We start from the raw sequence: 20,247 nt of genomic DNA, 5'->3' as shown, positions 1-20,247 counted from the left end.
TGGGAGAGAGCCAGGTGCTCGTGGGCTCTAGATGAGGAGATCTAAGCGTCCTTCCTAAGCATCCACCTTTGAGCAGCACGCTGCTTATCAGATCAGTGTATGAAACCCACCCCAAGCTCACCACGCTTATTCTCTTCTGAAGAGAAAAGTGAAGCCCAGGGAGATGAGGTAACTTCTGCCAAGGTCGACCGTGTAGGGGGTAGGTGAAGGAAGTCCTCTCAGAACACAAGAAGGGCCCAACGAGCATCATCTGCATTAACGAAGGGACAAGACAAGTCACATGACTTGCATGATCAAGGGGCCAGAGCTTATCTGTATTTAGGATTTACTATTCTATCCACCATGGTTTCTACATTTATTTTGATTTTTATAATAGTGTATTCAAATACTATTTATTTTGATTTCTGAGCTTTGTTGAAGGAGGTTTAGCTTATTTTTTAATTTTGATACTATGTGTGTATGTGTATGCACAATCACTCTCACATGTGTGCACACACAAGTTCAAATGCCCACAGATTCCAGAAAAGGGTATTGGATCCCCTTTAAGATGGAGTTACAGGTGGCTGTGAACTAGTCAGCACGGACCCTCTACAAGAGCTGTACCCAGCTCTTAACCTCTGAGCCATCTCTCCATCCTCCCAGTTACTCAGCTTTTCTGGCACCCATTTAAGTACTGTGGAGTGTCTCCCTCCCCTCACTCTAGCTAGTCTCAAGATTACTGGTACTACCACCATACCACATTTAAAGAGGAATTATCTGCTTCTTTATCAGTTGTCCCATAACTTTAAAACACTTAAGACGTGGCACTTTGTCTTATGACCATAAGGCTGAATAAATCCCTAGGATAAAAGTGAGTAAATATTTCACAAATATCTGTGGGACTCAGCTTCACTTTTTTTGTCAGTTTCACTTTAACCATGGCAAACAGACAGTGAGGAGTCACCAGGGCAAACATTTAGCACACCTCACTTCAAATCCACCCCCAGAAAGCTGGACCCTCAGTGTGAGCAATGTGGAATGACAGCTAGCAAGTCAGGCACCGTTAAGTCCAGGTCAGTGTGAGTCCAAACCTATGCCCTTCCCTCTCAGCTACCTCCCTTTCTATTTTGGAAGGAAGCAGGCCTAATGAGAAAGATGGTGAGTTATGCAAAGCAGCGGACTGCAGGTACCTGCCCAGCCAGCACTAGAGGACGGGGACAGCTTGGTTCTTCTTTGTGCAATATCATTTCTAATCACTGTTGTGGACATGCCTTGGAGATTATCCCAGGCTGTAGTATGGCCTTGTCCTGTATCCATTTGAAGAGAGAGAATCTCTGAGCTAGAACCTCTGTTGTGTGGAATAAGGAAGGGATCTCCATGTTGTCTTCCTGAGTTGCTCTTGTCCAGGCTAATTGTCTCACCACAAGGAACCCAAAGGGGACCAACTGCTCTGAGCATCTCAGGTCAGCCACAGAGGAATACAGTCATCAGCATCATTGTGTATGTCACTCAGACCTCCACAGGTTTCTAAGACTGCTCTGGTTGCTGGCATGGCTTGTGCTCCCTGATGCTATTTCTCAGGGTATATTTCTTAAAACATCCACACTCTACAGAATCTTAGAGTTAAATAACTTTAAGCAAGCTTTTCCACTTTATCAGTTCACAGAATCTTAAAACAGCTGATGTGGATGTTGTGCCCAAAAGAGCTGCGTTACAGTCAGCGTCGCTGAAACCAGGGAGTTTGTTTGATGAGCAACTCTTAAGATAGGTGTGGGGTGGAATATACTATGTAAAAAGATTCATCACAATCTTACAATTTCTCTCTAATGCTAAGAGGGTGACAACTTGGGAAATAACTCTTAAAATGTTCATACTCTTTTCTCCCTTGTTGTGACAAAAAAAAAATGACAAGTTGTGTAAAGTTTCAAAATTAGGAAGTAATTACCTTACATTTTATAACTCTAAGATTTACCTCATCTGTCTTTTCCATCCATCCGGAGGTGTATAAGCAAAGGCATGGTGGGGTGTGTGTGTATGTGTGTGTGTGTGTGTGTGTGTGTGTGTGTGTGTGTGTGTGTGTAGGCATTGTGCTATTTGCTTACATATGCCAACCCTCTCATTTAACACTCCCAGCAAGACAGTGAGTTAGCAAATGAAACGCCCAACTTGTACGTTGGGAGATTGAGGCTTGGAACGTCTTAGGAGCTTCCTGTAGGTGTACTAAAGGGCAAGTAGCCGAAGGAGCTACATCATAGACACGGCTACTTCCCAACCTGGTGACAGCCATGAATTTAAGTGGAAAGGTGGTAAAATTGTTATTTGCTGAGCTGGAAAACAAATCTTCATCTTGAATTTCCTGCCAGGGAGCTTATCTTGTCTTGAACCTCCTCCCATGTTGAGTAATGAAGAATCGTCCTGAAGCTGTCCCTGCTTCCCGTCTGTCCTTGCCTCCTCCTCTGACTTTTAGTGTCCTAGAGACTTCACAACACACAGTCCTGACCATGCCACTTTATGCTTTATGGATCTATAATATCCTTTGTGGTAAATACATTTGGAAATGATTGCCACTTTCCCTTGATGTCTCAACATTTTTAGGTGATTTATTTTGATGCTTCTTTAGCCCCGTGATTTCAAATATTAAGTTACTGAGCTTGAGTCGCCTTATATTCTCCCCATAACTGTGTTTATGTCACTCTGTAGACTGAGAAATTTCATTCCAGGGTTTTTCACCCTTTCCTCATTTGATTTTCCTGCAGGAGAAGAACTGAGTTCTTCGAGCTTGTCAGTAAAGGAGACTACGATTGGAGCATCACAAGCCACCGAGATGTGTTCCGGTGAGAAAAAAAAGCACTCATCGTGTGGGCTTTCCGTTATTGGACATGTAGCCACCCTTTGTGTACATTGGGAAAGTTTCAGATTATCAATTGAATAGAACCTAAGTAATTATCCAAAGTATTCTCCGAATAGGCAACCACACAGATTATTTCCTGAGCAGGAGGCACAACCATGTGCTACCCACAGTCGTGGTCCCTCTTGAACTCACAAAATCTAGAATGAGAATCCTTGTAGTGTGTTGGTAGTAGTCTGGTAGTCTTGCGATAAACACACAATCCTCAGCCCTTTGTTTACCTCGAGACAGTTACTTAATGTCTCCGTGCTTTTGCCTGTAAGAATAATCGCATCCAACTCGGTGGCTGCAGCGAGGGTTCTGTCAGCCAGTTGTTAGCCCTTTAGTTAGGAGAGCATTCATGCAGAAGCCAAGCCGGGAAGGGAAGAGCGAGCACTGCAAGATGCTCCCTACAAGAGGATCAGGACCCAACAATAGACAGAGCTGTCTCCATTTGCAGAGAGCTTAGCTTCTGGGTGTTAGGTGCTGCTTCTTAAATGCTGCTCTAGTCCAAGGGGGTGGCTGACGCTGGCGCAGCTTGGCTCGCTGCAGTGAATGACCCATTGTTAGCTGGGGCTCTGCCCACTCCAACCCTGCTCTGCCATCTGGGCAGCAGACATGTTTCCAAGATGTTGGGATCCAGCCGGGTTTAAAATGCTAGCTGACGGCGGCGGGGCGGCCCTATGACCTTTCACAAGGTACCCTTTCTTCTGAGAGCTGCAGCCAGGGCACCTCCTGGACCCAGCCCTGGACTACTTTCATCGTATACTTCCGGTACAGATGAAAAAAAAAAAAAAAAAACCGGCAGACTGGAGATGAAAGATATACCTTAATTTTCGCCCTTTCACCACATCTGATAATACTCTAACCAAGATTTGAGCTATTTCCAGCATGTCCACAGTTCAGCATAAATCCTAGTTAAATCTGCCCTTGAGAACCTGATTCATGCTGTACCTGTGTTTTATGTATGCACAGATGAAGGAAAACTACAGCCAGATACATTTTTGAGAACGTGTATAAAATATAGTGGACTCCGGGCAGTAATCCAGGTGACACAGTGTGGCTCTCTGCTAAATCGTGGCTGTGTGGAGCTACGAACATAAAAGAGCTCCCTCCACAGCGTGTCCCTCACCTTTTTGCCGTGGGTTTCTGTCCTTTGTCATCTGTGCTAAGTCAATAAGCAGATTCATCGGCCACTTGGTGTTAGACACTGAGATCACCTTGCTCAGAGTTAAGAAAGGGGAAAAGCTCCTTGCACGTTATTTTAGCCAGAGCCTGCTTGACTCCGGTGTAGTAAGAGGGCTGCACTGCCGCTGCTTTCCTGGATTTGCCGCAGACAAAACAAAGCAAAGGGGCAAACAGGGAGGATGTGAGAAGCTTTTGTCTTCAGGGCAGTGTCCACTTCATGATGGAGAAGCAGAACAGGGGGACTATAAACAGTGTGGCCCTTTGTTGAGGGAATAAGATGTGGGCTGGCCCCAGCTCCTTATTTTTATATGGATCTAGGGTGAGTTTGCTTAGGAATGCAACCGAAGATTATTCAGGCTGTTTGTTCTGTTCTGTTTTTCAGATCAATGTTAATGACAGCCTGTGACCTTGGAGCCGTGACCAAACCGTGGGAGATCTCCAGACAGGCAAGTGGTGATTAATGGCAGAGCTCAGCAGTGGAGGGACGGAAGTGGGGGTGGGGACCAAGCACTGGCCTCCCGCACTGAGACAGGGTCTTTGCGAGGTACTGGTCTGGCACAGAGCCGCAGCCGGCTCAGTCAGAAGGCAGCTCACCCCACAGTCTTTCTCACCGGGGTCCCCACTCAACAGTGCTATTTCTGGCTGCAAGATTTTGCTAATGTGCTAAATCTGAATAGCTCTTTGACCGTTCCTTAAGCCAAACAGTTTGAAATACTGTTTTTGAATATGTAACCGTGTTTTACCGCAAGATCCTATTTATCACTTACAAAAAAAGAAAACGGGAAAGAGAAATTCCGTTTTTGTTTTCTGGTACCATTTAAGTGTCAGAGAGGGCTCTCTGGCCAATGTGTGCAGTGTCCCATTGAACTTTTATCAGGACTGAGAGTGATCTTATGGTTTCTCAAAGCACCAGAGCATTATCTGCAAGCAACAGTAGTTTTAAATAAAGCAGCTCCCTAACTCAAAATCCTTGATGACTAATAATAAGAGTTAATAATAGCTCTTTAGGTTTAGTCACCCTCTTTGACTTAATTTTATTTTATTTTTCCTGAGACAGGGTGACTTTCTAGTCTCTAGGTTGCTCTCAAACGTTGGCTCAAGTGTTGCTCCTGCCTCAGCCTCCCGAGGTGGAACTAGCTAACAGCAACCTCACCGAGTTTTATGAGACATCCATTATGTAGACTGTAGGCTCTAAGGTTTTACCTTAGGATACTATGGGATCTTAAAATGATGTTTTGGGGGAAAGAAGATAAATCCAGATATCAATAAATGACTGGTTTGTGAAAATGTTATTTTATTTAATCTTGTTAAAAAAAAAAAAAAAAAAAAAAAAAAAAAAAAAAAAAAAAAAAAAAACTTTATGGTAGGTATCCAGTAGGCTGAATAATCACCACACAAACATATCAAGTCATAATCCCAGAAGCCTATAACCATTACCTGAGAAAAAAAGGACAGCTTTCTACATGCAAGAGTGGATGGAGTAAGGATTTGCTGAGGGAGAACAGCCTAGATTGTCCAGAGGAGTCCCAGCTCCAGTCACAAATGTCCTTGAAAGAGAGCAGAAAGAGCAGAGAGCTCTGCAGGCAGAGGAGCAGGCAGTGTGAGAGGCACACAGAGACTGTCTGGTAATGTTTACAGGGAGTGCCAACAGCTCCCAAATACCAGAAAGAAGCAAAACAGGAGGAGCCTTCAAAGGAGCACACCGCTGCCGACCCGGGACTTCTGCCCATCACCCTGATCCAAACCGCTGCCCCAAAATCTCTGCAAAAATAACCCTCTAGTCAGAGTTTCAAGTGGTGCTTGGGAGTTTTAGGAAATTAATTTGATTATTACAACCACTTCACATACAGGAAGGATGGGGCTTTGGATAAGTAACCCAAGGTCTTCCATAGATGGTAGCTGGTGGATTAAAAATAGACTCTCATTTCTCAGCTTTCTGGAGGATTGCTGCCATAGAGTAACTACTCGGTCCAGGGGGCTGAGTGAGACTCGTGATTCCTTGGGTTACAAAAAGAATGAACGAAGAAGACCTTCAGGAAACAAAGAAATAAAAAAATAAAAAAATAAAAAAAGAGAAGGCTATGGGGCTGCCAAGGCCATTGTAGGTCTTGGAGAAAGTGGCTAGAGAGTGGCAAACAGCCCCAGGGGAAAAGTTCCACACTGGTTTGATCTGCTGGGATGACATGGACTCCTGAAGACTCATAAACTGAAAACCTCAGAACAAAAGAAATCCCAGCAGATTAGCACCAAGCCCTCCTTCATAAAAAGCCAAGCTTTTCTCCACAGGCTGGAACCATCTGCAGTTTTAAACACTGTGGCTTAGACAGCTCTAACCTTTCAGCGTGGTGACAGGACAGTGTCATTTGCAAAGCTCACGCTCAGGACCCAGGCAATGAAGTTATAACCACCACCACTACCAATGTCTCACATTTTAAGTGAATTTACATTTTTTTGCTAGACTACATTCATAGTGGCCGGCACCTCTGTTATCATTCTGGGCTGGTATGATGGACCATGAGGGTCTGACAGTAGAAACTAAATGCCTTCAACAGTCCATTGATTCAGGTTTGTTGTATGATCCCATTCCACCAAGAAGTACAATCCATTCCTGTGCCCAACAAGTAGACAGTCAGAAACAATTTGTGAGAAAACTTCTAGCACAGTTCACCCTTCAAATCACCAGAAATGTCACTCACTGTCCTTACAGACAAGCAGCCTCTCCCCAGGGAAGACAAACTGGATGGCCCATCAGTCAGGGCATCAGGCTCGAAATCTAAAATCTCCAAATGATATGTGCAATCCCTATGACAGGTCTAGATGGAAATCAAGGACCTAAATGTTCCCAAAATACAGCATCAGACAACCACCTCCATGCGCAGAATACCACCACAGTATTCCCATTCAGCAAGGAAAGAGATAAAGGGCATTTGTAGCCAATGGCCCGTGGAGATCCCAAATCTACCAGGCCTTCACTGTGAAGTCTCCACCAACAGTGAGCCTGGCTCCCTGTGCGATGCTTCCCACCCCCATCCCTACCCCCACCCCCATCAAATCCCCACCCACCACCTCCATCCCAATCCCCACCCCACCCCCACACCCCATCATGGCTTTCCTTCCTGGGCCTTTTAGTTCCCCTGGGAAAATGATTCCTTTCCCCGTTGAAGATGAAGGTTAAGCATTTCTCTCAGCCTGTTTCTTACCTGAAGAAGATTGCAAGCTGGTTTTTAGAGTCACAGACTTAGGGTTTCTTAAGCACGGGAGTATTCTTAAACGTTGAGCAAAGTGGGTCTTCTCTATATGAACATCTTAGATTCTTTTTGCTTTCTGACATTCAGGAATAGACAAATGTGGTAAGTTTGTTTCTTTCTTATGTCCTTATTTGAAGACCCGAGACCTCGCAGGCTTTCATAAGGGAACTGTGTCGTTACAGTATTTTATGAGCCATTTTTTCATTAAAAAAAAACTGCCGGGCCAGCAAGATGGCGGCTCATCAGGTAAAGGTGCTTCATGCCAAGACCTGAAGAACCGAGTTCCATTCCCCAGATCCAATAGGTGGGCAGAGAGAACCAACTCCTGCAAATTGTCATCTGACCTCCACAGGCAGTGAGGCAACACACACACACACACACACACACACACACCATGTTTTAAAGTCATTTAAATTTATTTTTAAAAAGAATTTGCCGAAAGTTACCTATTTCATTTGCCTATTTTATCCATAAGTATGCTAGCCATACCGTTAATTAAATTCTTATTTCAAAGCCTAGTCTTAATTAATATTTTTCATCTAAAGCATACCTTAATTTAATATTTCTAGTTTGGAATTAACAAACAGCTTTATCTCCATCCCCACAGCACTGGAGTGTCCTGTTCCCTTTCATCCCTCATTATAAACCAGCCAATCTCTTCTGAGCTCACTTTTAGAATGCCTGGGGAAACAGTCAGTAGCTACAATGCATGCTGTTAGCATTTGTTTTCCAATCTCTTTTCCTAAAATGATACATTCCTCAGAAACAGTGTCTGTTCTCTCAGTGATAACTGCACAAGGTTGCATAACAGACTGCTCTCTGTACACCCTCATGTCTGTCTGATACCTGGTTACCACCAAGATGATGCTACATGTATTAAGGTTCTCTTTCCTCCCTCCCTTCCCCCCTTCCTCCCCCCCCCCCCATTTATTTTCTTTTCCTCTTTTTTGTATCTTTTTAACCATCAATATCTTGCCTTAATACCAATTCTCACCTATATCAACGTTAGGCTGGGTTTTGCTACAATAGTAAACATATTCTGAATTTCAGTTCCTACAACAAACAAGAATTTGCTTCTTCTCACAGTCTGGTGTGGACCGGACAGTTCTCGTCCATGTGAGCCATTGTCAGTTTCATTGTGACACATTAGAAGTCACAAAAGGTCACATACAGAATTTCTGTAGTTGGCTAACCCTTTCAGCATCTCTGCTCATCCTGTGGGAAGGTAGGACTTAGAGAACAGAAGCAGGTGGCCATGCTGGGTATTGCAGAAAGTGCGGTGCTGCGGCAGCTCCTGTAATGGTGATTACAATAAGCACAGACAACTCTGGGCACCAGCTTCTGGCTTCTACATGGTCTTGCACACGCATGCACATGCACCCTCACACACACACACACATTGGACACACGTGTGTGCTGGCTAGTCTTATGTCAATTTGGCACACAAACTAGAGTCATTTGAAAGAGGGAACCTCCGTTGAGAAAATGTCCCTATAAGATCCAACTGTAAGGCATTTTTTTAAATTAGTAATTTATGGGGGAGGGAGTAGCCCATTGTGGGTGGTGCCATCCCTGGGCTGGTGATCCTGGGATCCATAGGAAAGCAGACTGAACAAGCCATGGTGAGCAAGACCCCCCAACTTGCTTTTTGGTCGTGGTGTTTCCTCACAACAATAGAAACCCTAACTAAGGCAACATGCAAACACAAATACATACACGTATACTCATAAAATGCAAATATATGCATTTATGTGTATGTTTATGCTAATATCTTCATATAGGATTTTTAAATTACGGTTGGGTGTTTACGTGATGGGTGTTTGCCCTGCATGTGTATCTGTGTACTGAATGAGTGTATGGTGCCCTAAAGACCAGAAGAGGGTTTTGAATTCTGGAGGTCCAGACAGTCATCAGCCACCAGGATGCTAGGATTCGAACTTTTGTCCTCTGGAAGAGCCCTCTCTCCAGTCCTTGACAACGTATTTTGAGAGAGAATCCTATGCTGTAGCCCAGGCTGGCCTTGAAATGGTGGCGACCCTCCTGACTCAGGCGAGACATCATCCGGAGATTCCCTAGCTGCAGTGTAGATGTTGCTACAATGTAGCTGCATCTTAGATGTTGGTTTTATCTTTAAAAACCCTCTTCAGAATGTGTCTTTTTTTTTTTCTTTTTTTTTTTTTAGAATGTGTCTTAACTAGAGTTAGTGCACTCATCTATCCTGAGGAACGTGAGTTTAAGTATGTGGGTTTCCTCAGCAACACACACACACACACACACACACACACACACACACACACACGGCCTGATTAGCATCTCAGCTTCCTTCTTTAATGAAAACTCCAGTCAGGAGTCACTTAATGATCCTGCCAGGGTTTTTAAATACAAATAAAATGGGTTCCAGTTAAACTGTGAAGGGAGCAGAGTGGGTGTGCGGGTGACTTTAGAAGAGCAGGAGTTCCCATTAGTGTCTTTGCTTTCCTGAGAGCACACAAAACTCCTGCCTTGGATGCCTCGGGCGCATGTGCATTAATGCAGAAGACAGGCTTCAGAGGCATCCAAGGGCAGGTCCTACGGCCTGGCTAATGAGACTACAGGGGACTGTCTCTTCTTTCAAAGCCTGGCCAGAGGAAAAATAAGAGTCCAGAGTGTGGAAATTAAAGGTGTGGTCAAGGCTGGAGAGGGGAGATGTGACCCAGGTCCCAGAACCTTCAAGTTCAGGAGCACGTGAGGGGGTTCCTGATCACTTCCTACTACTTCCTCTGAATTCTTGAAAGGGATCCACACTTCTTATCAGAAATGTTAGAAATATGACCTTACTGGATATCTGAGATTTTTAATATTGTATATTGTTACTCTCCCCTTTATTGTGGGTATATATACTAGTGTAAGTTTGATGTTGTCTTTAAACTTTATGACCCTTCTCTTCAGATACATATAAATAAACTACCTTTATTTTTTCTTGTAGTGCTGGGGCCTCCTACACACTAAGCGTGCACTCTGTCACACGGCTTTTTCCCCAGGCCTCTTGTCACTGTCTGAGATATGTTCTCACTAAATTCTGTGGGTGTCTTCAAGATCACTCTATAACCAGGCAGGCCTTACCTCGGAACCCTGAGGAGCTATAACTATGGACCTGTGACACCAGGCCTGACTTAGAAAAATTATCTTGATTCTGTGTACTTCACCAAATTAAACCATCTCACTTTTGTAGAGCAGACAATCCTCCTCTTCTGTAAGAGCATAAAATAGGGAAAAAAAATGTTTGGTGATCCAAGCCTTCTCGCTGTCAAGCGCCTAGAACTTTTTCTCCCAAGTCTCCCAGCATGCACCAGTCACAGGTAGTTCATTCAGAGATTTGTTAGCTGCACATTCTAGTGTCGTCAGAAATACCAGCTCAGCATCTATCTGTTCTATCCATTTTCTGTCTTCAAATGATCCTGAGAACCACAAACTCGGGGAATAGAAAACAACCTGTTTAGTGTGACTGTGGATCATCTGTGTCCGTGGGTGCTTTGAGTACCAGACTCGAGCAGCCTGAAGACCATGCTTTTCAAATTAAGATGATGCACATAATCCAGAAATAACTTCCCCATCTCATGGTGTACCACACTGCCGATAAATTCAAATGCTTCTGTGTTTCAGGTGGCTGAACTTGTAACCAGCGAGTTCTTTGAACAAGGAGATCGGGAGAGGTCGGAACTCAAGCTCACTCCTTCTGTAAGCCAGTCCTTTTAATATCACTAATTATGCTAATTATGCTTTTGTATGGAATTTTCAAAGGTGACTCCAAACCATGGCTGGAATTGGAGGAAGGCTGGAGAACTCCTGGAAGCTTGAAACTTTACCTAAACAAGAATGCTAACCACCGTGTTCCTGGGTTTCTGACTGAGACTGCTGAGCTGTTTAACAAGCTGGGTACCCACAGCAGGACAGACAAGCGGTCCTGGGAGGGCGTGCAGGGCAGAGTTTGAACATCTCAGAGCCAGGGCTGGCATCTCACACATGCCCACTTTGAAACAGGAATAACAGCAGAAAATTAAAAATCGAGCTGTCCAGCCTCGAGGAGCTAGCTGGGTTTTGTTTTTCGGTTCCGAACTTTTAAACTCCCCAAAGCAAACCATTGCAGACTACTGTTTGTTTATTCGCTTGCTTGCATGCACACAGTTGGATTCCCATGTGCAGTCCCTATTTGGGAATGCTAATGACAAGCTTAGGGTGTGGCTATCTCCTCCTTCGAGGTAAAGAAACCCTGGTCACCACCCTAGGGAGGGGTCAGCCTTTTCATCCCTAATGTTCAGCTAAAACATCTTCCCTGGTTACTCTGAGAGGGGGCTGAAGTATGTTCAAGTCTAACCTTGAAGCACACACAGTAGGTTTAAAGAAGCACACAGTGTGCTTCAGTTGTCAAGAATGTCTCTTTTTGAGGATTCCAGGTCACCCTGTCTTGAATATTTGGCAATATTAGTAAGATCTTTGAGTTTTCACACACCCCACCTTGCTGGAATTCATACACCAGAGAAGGTAGCAGGACCCTTTCCTACCCGGAACAGTTCCACTTGACTGAAACCACAGCCAGTAGCCTTTCTCCGGTTGACTCTTCTGTCAGTTGCTTACCTGTAAAAAGTCTAGGGTATCAAAAAGGTTGAAAATGCACCAACCACCTTAGTTTGTATGGAGTTGAAAACACACTTTATTCTTTCCGATGCTCATACCAGATTTTGTTTTGAAATGAAAACCATTGGTTTAGAATGCATCTAGTTCATTTGTAAAACCTATAACCCACATTTCTCTAGGCTACACAGCTACATTAAAATAAAAGCTTTTCCTTCCCTCTAAAAACCGTTCTTGGGGCACTCACTCTCTGCAGGGTTTACAAGGCAGCAGCACAGGTCATTTAGTTAAATGGGAGAAAAAAATAAATGGCCGGTGTCCGGCGCTGGCAGGCGCAGCGTTGCAGGACTAAGGAGCCTTTCCCTGTAGACTCAGCTAGGGCCTTCTCTGGAGACATAAATGAAATTAATTTCATGGTGGATCTATAGCTATAAACGCTACTCTCTCCTCACAAGAGGCTACTTACCATAGCTGTCTCCTTGGGATGAGTCTAGCTTTCCCCCATGGACCCAGCATCAGAAATGTCCGTAATGCGCCCAGAGTTGACACTACCTGCTTCCTCATCCTTTGGTTTTTAGAAATCACCCCTATTGTGTATGGTCCGGAGATCACCCCAGTAACTCTGAGACCAGGCTGAGGCTGGCTGGACCACAGTCAGAGGATTCAGTGAGCAGTGAGCTGATTGATAAAACAGGTTTGAGCACTGGCATATGTCAAGCTTGAAGTTCAACACAGTGTGTCCAGAAATGAGGGGACAGCATCTTCGCTGTCATCAAGGACTCTAGGCCCTCGTCAGCTGTTGGGAAATACTCATAAACAAACACTTAAGCACACATTTCACTTATAAGCATGCTCGTGAACAAGCACATAGCCAATAAGCACCCAAAAAGATGGTTAAGAATCTTTAACCATCACAAAAATGCAAACTGGAACCACTGTGAGGTACCACATCACACTCACGAAGAGGACCACTACTTAAAAGACAGGCAGTACAAACGCTGGTATGTCTTCAGAGATGCAAGGACTTCGTGGGATATGAGAAGAAATGTAAGTAGCTAGTGCAGCTACTTTGAAAACCAGCCTGGAATCCTCAGAAAGTTAGACATAGTGCTGGCAAGATGGCCCAGTGGGTAAAGTACAGACTATGCAAGACCCAACCTGAGTTCAACCCCTGGATCCCACTGAGAAAGGAGAGATCCAACTCCCAAAGGCTGTCCTCTCACCTCTGTACACCCACCACCATCATCATCATCATCATTACCATCATCATCATCAATTTAAAAAGTAAAGTCTAATTAATATAAAAAGTTCAAAATGGAGTTACCATATAACCCAGGAATTCACTTCTAGATTTATCCACAAAGAAAATAAGATACATACCCATACAAAAAAAAAAAAAAAACTTACATACAACTGTTCACACCAGCAAATCATAGCAGCCAGAAAGTGGAAACAACTCAGATGTCCATCAACTGATGAATACACAAAATGTCATATATCTCTATATATGACTGAATGCAATATGAAAATTATGAGCAAAGTGAATGAATGAGGTTGATATATACTACCTGGATAGACCTTTTAAAATTATACTAAAAGCCGGGCGTGGTGGCGCACACCTTTAATCCCAGCACTTGGGAGGCAGAGGCAGGCAGATTTCTGAGTTCGGGGCCAGCCTGGTCTACAAAGTGAGTTCCAGGAAAAAATTTGTTCCAAAAAAAAAATTTGCTAAATGAAAAAAAGCCATTCTTTCTGTGTGGGGTAGCAGAAAGAATGGCTTTTTTTAATCTCAGCACTTTAATCTCAGCACTTCAGAGGTGAGGCAGGGGGATTCAAGGCCAGCCTGGTCTACAGAGTGAGTCCCAGGACAGCCAGGGCTACACAGAGAAACCCTGTCTCAAAAAGAAGGAGAAGGAAGAGCAGGGGGAGGAGGAGGAAGAGGAAGAGGAGGAGGAGAAGCCGATGACAATCTCAAAAGACCACAGAGACTGTGTACACTTGTACATGTCATACAAATTAAATAGGCAAACCTATGCATGCAGGAAACAAGTTGCTGCTTGCATAAGGCTAGAGGTTCGCAAAATGGTGTTGCTATTATTGATACGAATTTTGAAATTATGTGTGCTGATAATGATAACGTTCTGTATGTATACTGAAATTTCTTGAAATTAAAAAGAAGTATTTCTATAGAACACTCATCAGAAGCAGACAACTAAATAAATAACTCGGGAAGAAAAATGACTATGCAGAAAATAAATCAGACTGCTAGTGCTTTGGATGTGGTCTGAGCCCCGGGGCTACATGTATTAAAACTTAATCCCCAGTGTAAGTACTGAGAGCATGGGAGCTCAGTCCAGCTGTGGTGAGGAGAGGCGTGGCCTTTGAGAGCTTATTAGGACTAGATAAGTTCGTTAGGAGGAAGCCCGTGACCAAATTACTGTGAATAGGAAGGAGAGAGACATCAGAAGATATAAACATGTGTTCCTTGCCTAGTGCCATATGATATCCTATGACACTTGGGGACTCCATCAAAAAGGCCAGCAACAGATGCAGGTGCTCCAGCCTTCACAACTATGAGTCAAACAAACCTTTTTCCTTATAAAGTTACTCAGCCTCTGGTAATTTGTTATAGTGGCACAGCCTGTATAGACACAGAAAGGTTTTTAAAAGGACATATTTAAAGCAAGCTTTATGCATTTCAGAAGAGTTGTCACTTTCTCCAACATATTCCACAGTCATCTAGGAATTCCAGTCATTTCTGGAAAAGGATAAGCAGAGCCCAGGGGCGTCAATGACTTTCTACCTACTGTAGACATTTTTCCTTCAGATTTAGTCACCAGCGATGTCCACCACACATATGCCCACTGAGGCTCGTCCGTCTGAAGGATGCAGCCTTTCCAAGGTCTCAGGACTAAGAGCAAGGCTTGGACCTGCCCTCATGGCTGCTATGGGCACCAAAACGGTGTGAGTGCCACCTCTTATGTAGCTTTTCAATAAGACACGTTATAACTAGGCAGCGCCCCTCTTCCAGATCAAGTGACACAATGTAATATCACGGTCTCTGGCCTCACTCTTAAAGGACAAAGAGAAAGACATTCTCACTGGAGTTGAGGTGGCTGTTTCTTAAGAAATACATTTTAACCCTCTAATCCCAGTTGATTGAAGTCTCCCTGATAGAAATAAATCACTGTGGCTTTTAGAAATGCATATAAATTATGTCAAGCATTATAATGTCATAAAATTTAAAGGCTGGGGTGAAGAAAGGATGGATGCCTGCCGCCACCATCCATCCAAGGACACTTAGTCGCCTACTAATTACAGAACCTTACGGGAAAACACACGATCGCTGATAGCACCCAACCCATAAAATCATCATAAGTGGAAAAGAATCTATGTTTAGTAAAAAAAGAAGACAAAAAAGAAAGAAAGGAAGGAAGGAAGGAAGGAAGGAAGGAAATCACTGTCAAGGATTTTTTCCAATCTGACTTCTTCTTTCTACAGAAAGGAAGCCTGCATTATTTTTGTGGCAATAAAATGTGTCTCCCTTCCCCTTGACTTGTACCCAGTTTCCAGTGACCTGGTGATTTGATTTAGTAACAATTACCTGTACCTGCAGACAGATTTTGACCCTCAGGTGTTACAAGCCATAAAGTTCAAATAAATCCACTTACAAGCCCCATAAGAAGATGCGGAGATACTTTATTTCTTATCGTAGATACAGAAAAAGAAGCTACAAGTGAGGACTGGGGTTTGTGAAATATCCCGTTGGTAAAATCTGAGCTATTGTCTGACGAAGGGACTGTAAAGTACTCCGGTGAATAAAAGCCAGGTTTCTGCTTCCTTGCTCTAGGCTATTTTTGACCGGAACCGGAAAGACGAACTGCCTCGGCTGCAGCTGGAGTGGATTGATAGCATCTGCATGCCTTTGTATCAGGTACTGCTGACTTGTGAGTGTCTGTCTGTCCTGCCTGAGGTAGAGGAAAGCCTGGGTAAGGTCTCTTCAGAAACGTGATTTTGGAGACATTCGCAGACTACAAACTGTAAAGTTGTTTCTAATTTCTGACCCAAGAGCTAGTGCTTAGAAAATGGAAGCATCAGTTCTCTACCGCTTTCTAAACTGTAATTTCCATGGTCTTACCTTCCTTGTCGGTAAGCCAGGGACTATAATATTTTGTCTCTTCATCCCCCAAATGCTGCCCTGTGAAACACAAAGATGCAGCCGTAGTCTGTACCATCTCTCAAAGGGGAAAAAAAAAAATAGCTGGAAGGCCCAGTAACTAAGGAAACTCCCATATACATTAAAGTATCTTGGAGAAGTCTAGTAAGAAAGAAGCATTCTTAGCCTTGATTAACTCTGCATTTCTCAAATGGAAATCTTTTTGCTTTTTAAATTTTGTTAATACCATGAGAAACACCAGAGTTTCATCAAACACGTCTTTCTGCTCTGACCCCAGAGTCTGGACCACTGGGCGTTGTGTGGGAAGCAGTTTACATCTTCAGAATCTGCCTCCTTCTTTAAGCAAACATAAGTGTGCCAAGCAGTGAATACTGAGTGAGACCACTAATGAGTTGTTGCTTCACTGCCTGGTGCAGAACCTGCCCGGGGCAAGGAGACGATGTGTCAGCTCGCAATGGTTCCCATTCTGCTTTTTGAGTTTGGATCGGGGGCTGGCATCCGTTCGCACTAAGAGTTTGGTGTGCATTGGCTTTTAATTCTGCTGCTAAGCGTTTGCTTTCATCTGGAAACCCCAGTGAGTTCTTTACCCCCAACCTAGCTCAATCAGTCTGAGCCTAACTTCAAAGAGAGATGCACTCGATAGGCAAAGCCTCTTTAGTGCCTCACTATCTGCCACTCCATTAAGAACACAGGATTGTTTTTTAAGGACCTCATAGCCATTAAGTCTCAAACTTACCCACCACTTCATTTTCAGTACTTTTAGAGACCTGTCACAGTCCCCTGAAAACAAACAAATTAGAATATCGTCTTCGAGACAGAAATGTAACTTTAATAACCACAAATGAGAAAAGTAAATTCACTTGTTTCGTATAATTCATTAAATGCCCAATATCATAAAACCAGTCAGATACAGTTTTAGAATAATCTAAAATCAATTGTTATGGTTACAAATGACTATAATATTCTCTCATCTAATAATGAAAGATTGGCTAAGAATGATGTACTTTATTATAGAAAATCCTAACTCTCTTTTCTTCCTGTCTGCCCCCTGATCCTTGACATTGAATAAGCAGGCCCCCGTGGAGAGCCCACAGGTGCTGAGCCAGGGGCCTTCTGCTTTGCTGAGTTGTCTCTGGTTGCCCACATGAGGTTATGGTTTGATGGCACTCCGGTCCCTGTGCATAGGCATTAGTGGGGTGGAGAAGTTAATCTTTTACTTAATAAATTTCTCTCTGAAATACAAAGCAGAAGAATCCAGTTGGTTTTGCTAAGATGACCCCCCTCCCCAGGGGCTTGGCAAAAGGACAAATTATAGTACTCAAAAGATATAAAACATGCAAACTCACGGGCTCCAAGATGGCAGGCATGGGTGCAAGACACTCGTGTGGAGTGGTGTGTAAAGAGACCGTGGTGGAAAGGGTTGGGTGGTCCTTTGCCTGGAACATGGAGCATGGAGTTATGGGTGGAGGCTGGAGAGGCTGGAGGATGCTCTCTGTAGAGGGCTGGGACGTCTGGGAGTTGCAGGAGGACGAGGTGACCATTCACTGGGCAGGAGATGTGTGAGTTAAATGCAGCAACTTCACTCCATTGAGTTTCACTGGGTAACCCAGTTCTACTTTGTGGCTTTAAAAGGATTCTTCCTGTCAAACATTGGTCAGGCACTTTCTGCTTGTGCTCCTGGTTGTTGAATTCAGATCACCTCCAAGCCAAGGGGAAAGACTGACTATCCCCTGAAGAGGCCTGACCCACACCAGTACATTCTGACGCCCATTTATTGAAAGTCAAAACTCTGGTCTATTGGATAGTGTGAGTCTCCAGGCAATCTGCAACTATGTCGAAGGAAAACCACGGGGAAGTCCCACTCTAAAACTTATTCTTAGGAAACTACCGAAGGATTAAATAATTGGGCTGAAGTGGCTGACAGAAACATATAGGGCTAGGGTTGTGCCTTGTGGTAGAGTGGTTGATTAATTATATAATTAAATACTGTATATAAATAAAGCCAACAGACAATAACACTCAGACCCCGTGCACCCTAGAAATGAGTCTGGCTGTTTCTATCTGAACAAAAGATCAAACACTCATGATATTACTTTAGCTCTTACTGTAGATCAGCTGGGAGGGCACAGTGGGGACCACACCCGTCTCTCTGGACAGTTACAGAAGACATGACATGACAGTACTGTCTACACGTTTGTGTTTTAAAACTTGGGGTTCTAAACTTTTTGGGAAAAAAAAAAAAAAACCAAGAGAGGGGGGAGTGAGGGAAAGGGACAGCAAGCAGGCAGAAGCCATGATTTATCTGTGACAGCATTTTAATCAGGAAGCATCTAGGAGGCCCAGAGCAGGCGGGGAGCATTAAAGCGTGTTCCCCAGGAGAAGGCTAAAGCCCTGGTTAGTTAGCTCTGTCCTAGCAGGATGTCTTAGAGGAATACATTGACATCTGATTCTGGAGCTTTCTGCTGTCTTTACACCCTGCTGGGGAGCCATTAGCCTGCTGCTCAACATCTTTGGAAGGAAAAAAAAAAGTCAGAAAGAAAAAGGAAAAAAAAGACACTATCAAAGTTTGGAGTCACTGCGGAGGCAGCCTTAGGGATAAACAGAAGCCCCCCCTTCCCTGTCGTACTCTCTTCTGAGCTGCTGTTTGTGGGAGCAAACAAAGTTTCTGCCACTTATTTCTGTTCTCAACTTAAACCTCAGTGTGCCTAGGAATGCCAGTGAGGCACAGAGGTAGGATACATGTGTTTATTGACAGTTTATTCAAGGTTATCATAGCTTTGGCTCATCCCAAACTGGATTTTGATTTGGAGGGGGATAGATTTCCTCATAGACATAGCAAAAGAGTTACCCTGGAATTTAACACCCAGCATCTTGTAAACCAGCCCTGGCCCTGCTCAACTATAATGCTATAATTCCTCAGTAGGGAGATGGAGACAGGAGGACCAGAAGCCTAAGGGTAGCCTCTGCTACATAGTGAGCTGGAGCCCGTGTGGAAATATATGAGACCTCATCTTTAATAACCATGACAGGACTTCTGATGTTAAGTCACAATTAACTTGGAATTTATTTATGTATTTATTTATTCTAACCTTGGTTGTAATGATCATCTTGAATATACAGTCCACCTGGCACAACCATTAATGTTCTCTCTTGGAAAAGTGGAGGATGGAGGGGAATCTTCAAAATATGCTTTTGGCATTGGTGTGTTATCCCTTCAATGGAAACCCATTTGAGGAATGGCGAGATGGATCAGCTGTTGAGAGCACTGCCTGCTCTTTCAGGGGACCTGGGTTCAATTCCCAGCATCCATGTGGCAGCTCACAACCATCTGTAACTATGGTTCCAAGGGATCAGACATCCTCTTCTGGCCTTCAAGGGAACCAGACACTCAAATGGTTCAGAGTTTCAGAGACGTGTAGGCAAAACACCCATTGTCCTAGTTAGGGTCCTATTGGTGTGTTTTGAGAGATGTCAGGATAGGAACCTGGAGTCAGGAATCAAGACAGAGGTCATTGGGGAAACACTGTTTACTGCCTTGGTCCTCATGGCTTGCTCAGCCTGCTTTTTTTATAGCACCCAGGATCACCCACGGTGAGCTGGACCCTCCCGTATCACCGCCAATCAAGAAAGCACACCACAGTCTTACCCAGAAGCCAATGTGGTAGGGTTGGTTTTTCTTTTTTTCAACTGAGGTTCCCTCTTCCTGAATGACTCTAGTGTGTGTGTGAAGTTGTCATAAAACTAGCCAGCACACCCGTACACATAAAATAAATTTAAAAATATATGTAGTATAATATACTTGAAACTGTGGAGACTGCGAGTTGGAGACCAATAAACTAGAAAAGAGGTTATAAAAGACAACCTCTCTAGATACTGAGGAAAGTCTGTAAAGAAACAACTCGGTGTGCCCGGTGGTTCATGACTCGTGTCTGATTTTTTTTTTTTTCTAGGAAAAGAACTAATGAGCTGCAGAGTGACTGGTCAGGGCATAACATAGTATGTTCTTTTAAAGCCTGCAAAGAAAGGCCATTTCTATGAGATATTTTGAAAACTAAGAGGCAGAAAGAGGGGAGGGATCCTTTCCTATACATATTTTCTCTCGCATTTACTGTTCCAGTGGATGAAAAGAAGATATGGTTGGGGAACACACACAAGGG

General features: G+C 43.8%; 1 protein-coding gene across 1 annotated transcript in view; it reads left to right on the top strand.

Annotated features, from left to right (window-relative positions):
* Positions 1-20,247, top strand: part of Pde11a (phosphodiesterase 11A) — a 342,530-nt gene that overhangs the window by 300,008 nt on the left and 22,275 nt on the right. The window contains exons 16-19 of the mRNA XM_021192546.2: positions 2,736-2,813; positions 4,437-4,500; positions 10,945-11,019; positions 15,764-15,847. Coding sequence (XP_021048205.1) covers positions 2,736-2,813; positions 4,437-4,500; positions 10,945-11,019; positions 15,764-15,847 — 301 coding nt within the window. The remainder of the gene's footprint in view (positions 1-2,735; positions 2,814-4,436; positions 4,501-10,944; positions 11,020-15,763; positions 15,848-20,247) is intronic.

This window comes from Mus pahari, chromosome 3 (assembly GCF_900095145.1).
Source record: "Mus pahari chromosome 3, PAHARI_EIJ_v1.1, whole genome shotgun sequence".
Taxonomy (NCBI): domain Eukaryota; kingdom Metazoa; phylum Chordata; class Mammalia; order Rodentia; family Muridae; genus Mus; species Mus pahari.
This window is presented reverse-complemented; position numbering and strand designations above follow the sequence as displayed.